Source organism: Echinops telfairi, unplaced genomic scaffold (genome assembly GCF_000313985.2).
Source record: "Echinops telfairi isolate 266 unplaced genomic scaffold, ASM31398v2 ScPeMD7_7400;HRSCAF=8409, whole genome shotgun sequence".
In the NCBI taxonomy this organism is placed as follows: domain Eukaryota; kingdom Metazoa; phylum Chordata; class Mammalia; order Afrosoricida; family Tenrecidae; genus Echinops; species Echinops telfairi.
In genome coordinates this window covers 58,118,501-58,121,347 of record NW_022111300.1, presented here as the reverse complement: position 1 = coordinate 58,121,347, position 2,847 = coordinate 58,118,501, and the positions used below count along the sequence as shown (strand labels likewise).

Here is a 2,847-nt window from a genome sequence, read left to right as displayed (position 1 = left end):
TCGAATTCGAGTCATGGTAGTGGGAGCGGGGAGGAAACATTTAGGAACTAGAGGAAAGTTGTATTTCTCATCATTGTAAAACAGCTTTTAAAAGGTCTTTCAAAAAACGTATGCCATAACTATAAACTGCTTTACCTGCATAGCTTCATCTGTGTACTCCTAATCTCCGTGTCCGCCCCACTGTTATTCAGTATTACCCTAAGGGCACAGAGTTGTTGTAAGTCTGGGAGAGTGATGAAGAACAGTGACTGATGTCTAGAACTCATTTTGAAGTTGATGGGTTATCTCAGCAATCAGGCCTTTAAAAACAAACATCAACACCAAATGATAAGTTGTCTTACCAGTAGGGTTTCAACACGCTGCACATGATATATTGATAGTGTTTCAGAATGACGTATTAATAGTGTTTTAGAATAATATAACCCCCAAAATAGCAAATATCAGTAGATTAAAAACTCCAAACTCAGAGCCATCGAGCTGATTCCAACTCACAGCAACCCTATGGGACAGGGTAGAGCTGCCCCGTGGGCTCTATAGACTGTCACTCTTTATGGGAGTAGAGAGCCTAGTTACATTACACTATTTACCTTTAAGGTTTTCCAGTGATAATGGAGAATTTTAAACCAGTTCCATACCAAAAATACAGCAATCTGAGTAAAATTACTATAAAAGTAGCTATTGTGCTATTGGTGAAGGCAACATAAATAGACTGTGGTGGACAAAGCATGAACAAATCAATCTTAGAACGGCAGTGAGAATGATGAGACTTTAGCTCACTTACTTGGTATACACCATCAAGAAAGACCAATTACTAGAAAATGACTGCTTTGTTGGTAAAGTAGAGGAATAGAGGATAATAAGGAGGAACCCTCAATGAGAGGGACCCAACTGCCCTAACAATAAAAATACTAAAGAGCATGAAATGGCATAGGGCTAGTCACCGTAAGTTGGAGACAAGCCAGTGGTAGCTAACAGCAGCACTCCGGCTCTCCAGTCCAACCCAATTTAGTGCCATTGAGTCAATTCTGACTTACAGCCTTAGAGTCCTATAGGACAGGATAGACCTGCCCCTTTGGGGTTTGAAACTGTGAATCTCTATGGGAGCAGACAGCCTTCTCTTGTTCCTGCAAAGGAGCTGGTGGATTTGAATTGTTGACCATGTGGGTAGTAGCCCAAGATATGATAGAGATTTCTACTACATTGTGGGTATTTAAGAAATTCCTCCTAAAGTTCCCAGGAAGGGTCCTTGGTGGCATAATGGGTTAAGTGTTGGGCTCCTGGCTACAAATTCAGTGGTTCAAGTCCAAAAGCTTCTCTGAGGGAGAAAGATGAGGCTATACACTATCATAAAGTTTACAATCTTGGAAGCCCTGGGGAACAGTTCTACTCTGTCCTGGCGAGTCACTATGAGTCAGAATCAATTTGGCAGTGGTATTTTTTGAAGTTCCTGGTGAAGGAGCCCCGGTCTAGCGGTGTCTAAAGGTCTACCACTCGAACCCATCAGCCACATCACAGGAGAAAGATGAAGATATGTGTCCTGTAAAGATTTATAGTTTTGAAAGCCCAATGGAGCAGTTTTATTCTATCCTATAGGTCAAAATGAATCTGATAAATATCCTGATTATTTTGAAATTTCATTCTGTACTTAGGAACACAAAGCTATTTCTATGTCAGGAATACTTTTTAAAAATCAAAGTGCATATGAGGTTTTCTGTTGTTTCTGGTTATCTTTGTTAAGCACTTTAAAGTTGATGCATGCATGTTACAAGGGAAAAAAGTTCACAGAAATTGTTAAACTGAAGCCAGCTTTCACTTTCTACTAAATTATCTGGTTTTAAAACTCCTATTTGGGGCCCATTTTACAGTTGATAATTCCAAAATGCTCCCTTTGAAGTCTATATTTCATATTACAGACAACAAAATAGGAGTGTGAAAGTAGAGCAACCTACTTAAGGCCAAGTTCTCCAACATATACAAATACATCACGGGATGGTAATAGACTTTAAACCTTTCAACAATAACACATTTTCACTCTATAAGACAAGTAATCACATGTTAACTCAGGAATCTAAATTGTCATCGGCCTTAACTCTAGTAAGAGTAAACAAAATACCAAAGTAATCAAAGTGGTGCCATTTGAGGGATGCCGGTAACATGCTTTGGTGCTCACATGCTTCCCACTGCGGAACCAGTGTTGGAAACAGTCATTTGCAGAGAACCACTTGTGGTCAGTGCAAGTTCACATAAGGCGTTAATGATTTAATCAAGACCATTTCTAACATTGCCAAAAATGAAAATAACCATATCTTCTCTCTGCTTTTCTGCCCTCCATAAATGCTTGCTATGATGGAAAAGTGGGAAGGGGTTGAAAATCAAGCAGAAAGAAAAAAAAAAAAGAAAAAGAAAATCAAGCAGAAAGTTCCACGGCAAAAACAACTGACTTCACAATTCTGTGTAAAATGTAATGTTAGGTTTTTTCTTTTTGTCAGAAAGTATCAATAATAAACGAGGTAGCATATGAGCCAAAGCAATGCTTTCGGCTTGAGCTCAGCAGGACAAGGGGCCACATCTTAAGCCAATTGCTCAGAGACATGGATGCACATTTACAATCCATTCATTTCATTTTTAAAAAGGAAAAGGAAAGAAAGAAAGAAAGAAAGAAAATACCTTTTCAGTACAATTCCTTCCTATCTCTTTTTCCCTTTAAAGACCTCACGGGCGCGGTAGAAAGTCCAGGTCACCAGGCAATCCCTGTGCAGGGACCTCACCAGGCTCAGCGATCTGGAAACGGTGGGTGGTGGACAGTGATCTGCAGGAACCGGCAAGAATTCATTGTTGCATTTAGAA

At 39.7% G+C, this 2,847-nt stretch overlaps 1 protein-coding gene across 2 annotated transcripts in view; it reads right to left on the bottom strand.

Annotated features, from left to right (window-relative positions):
• Nucleotides 1-2,825, bottom strand: part of CUNH18orf63 (chromosome unknown C18orf63 homolog) — a 47,359-nt gene extending 44,534 nt beyond the window's left edge. The window contains exons 1-2 of one of the 2 annotated variants that reach the window (XM_045296288.1): nucleotides 2,668-2,825; nucleotides 136-299 (exon numbers count right to left, since the gene is read on the bottom strand). In XM_045296288.1, the coding sequence (XP_045152223.1) occupies nucleotides 136-266 (131 nt within the window). In that variant the 5' untranslated portion in view covers nucleotides 267-299; nucleotides 2,668-2,825. The remainder of the gene's footprint in view (nucleotides 1-135; nucleotides 300-2,667) is intronic. The other variant, XM_045296289.1, reaches the window with a different exon arrangement.
• Nucleotides 2,826-2,847: the final 22 nt, after the last annotated feature.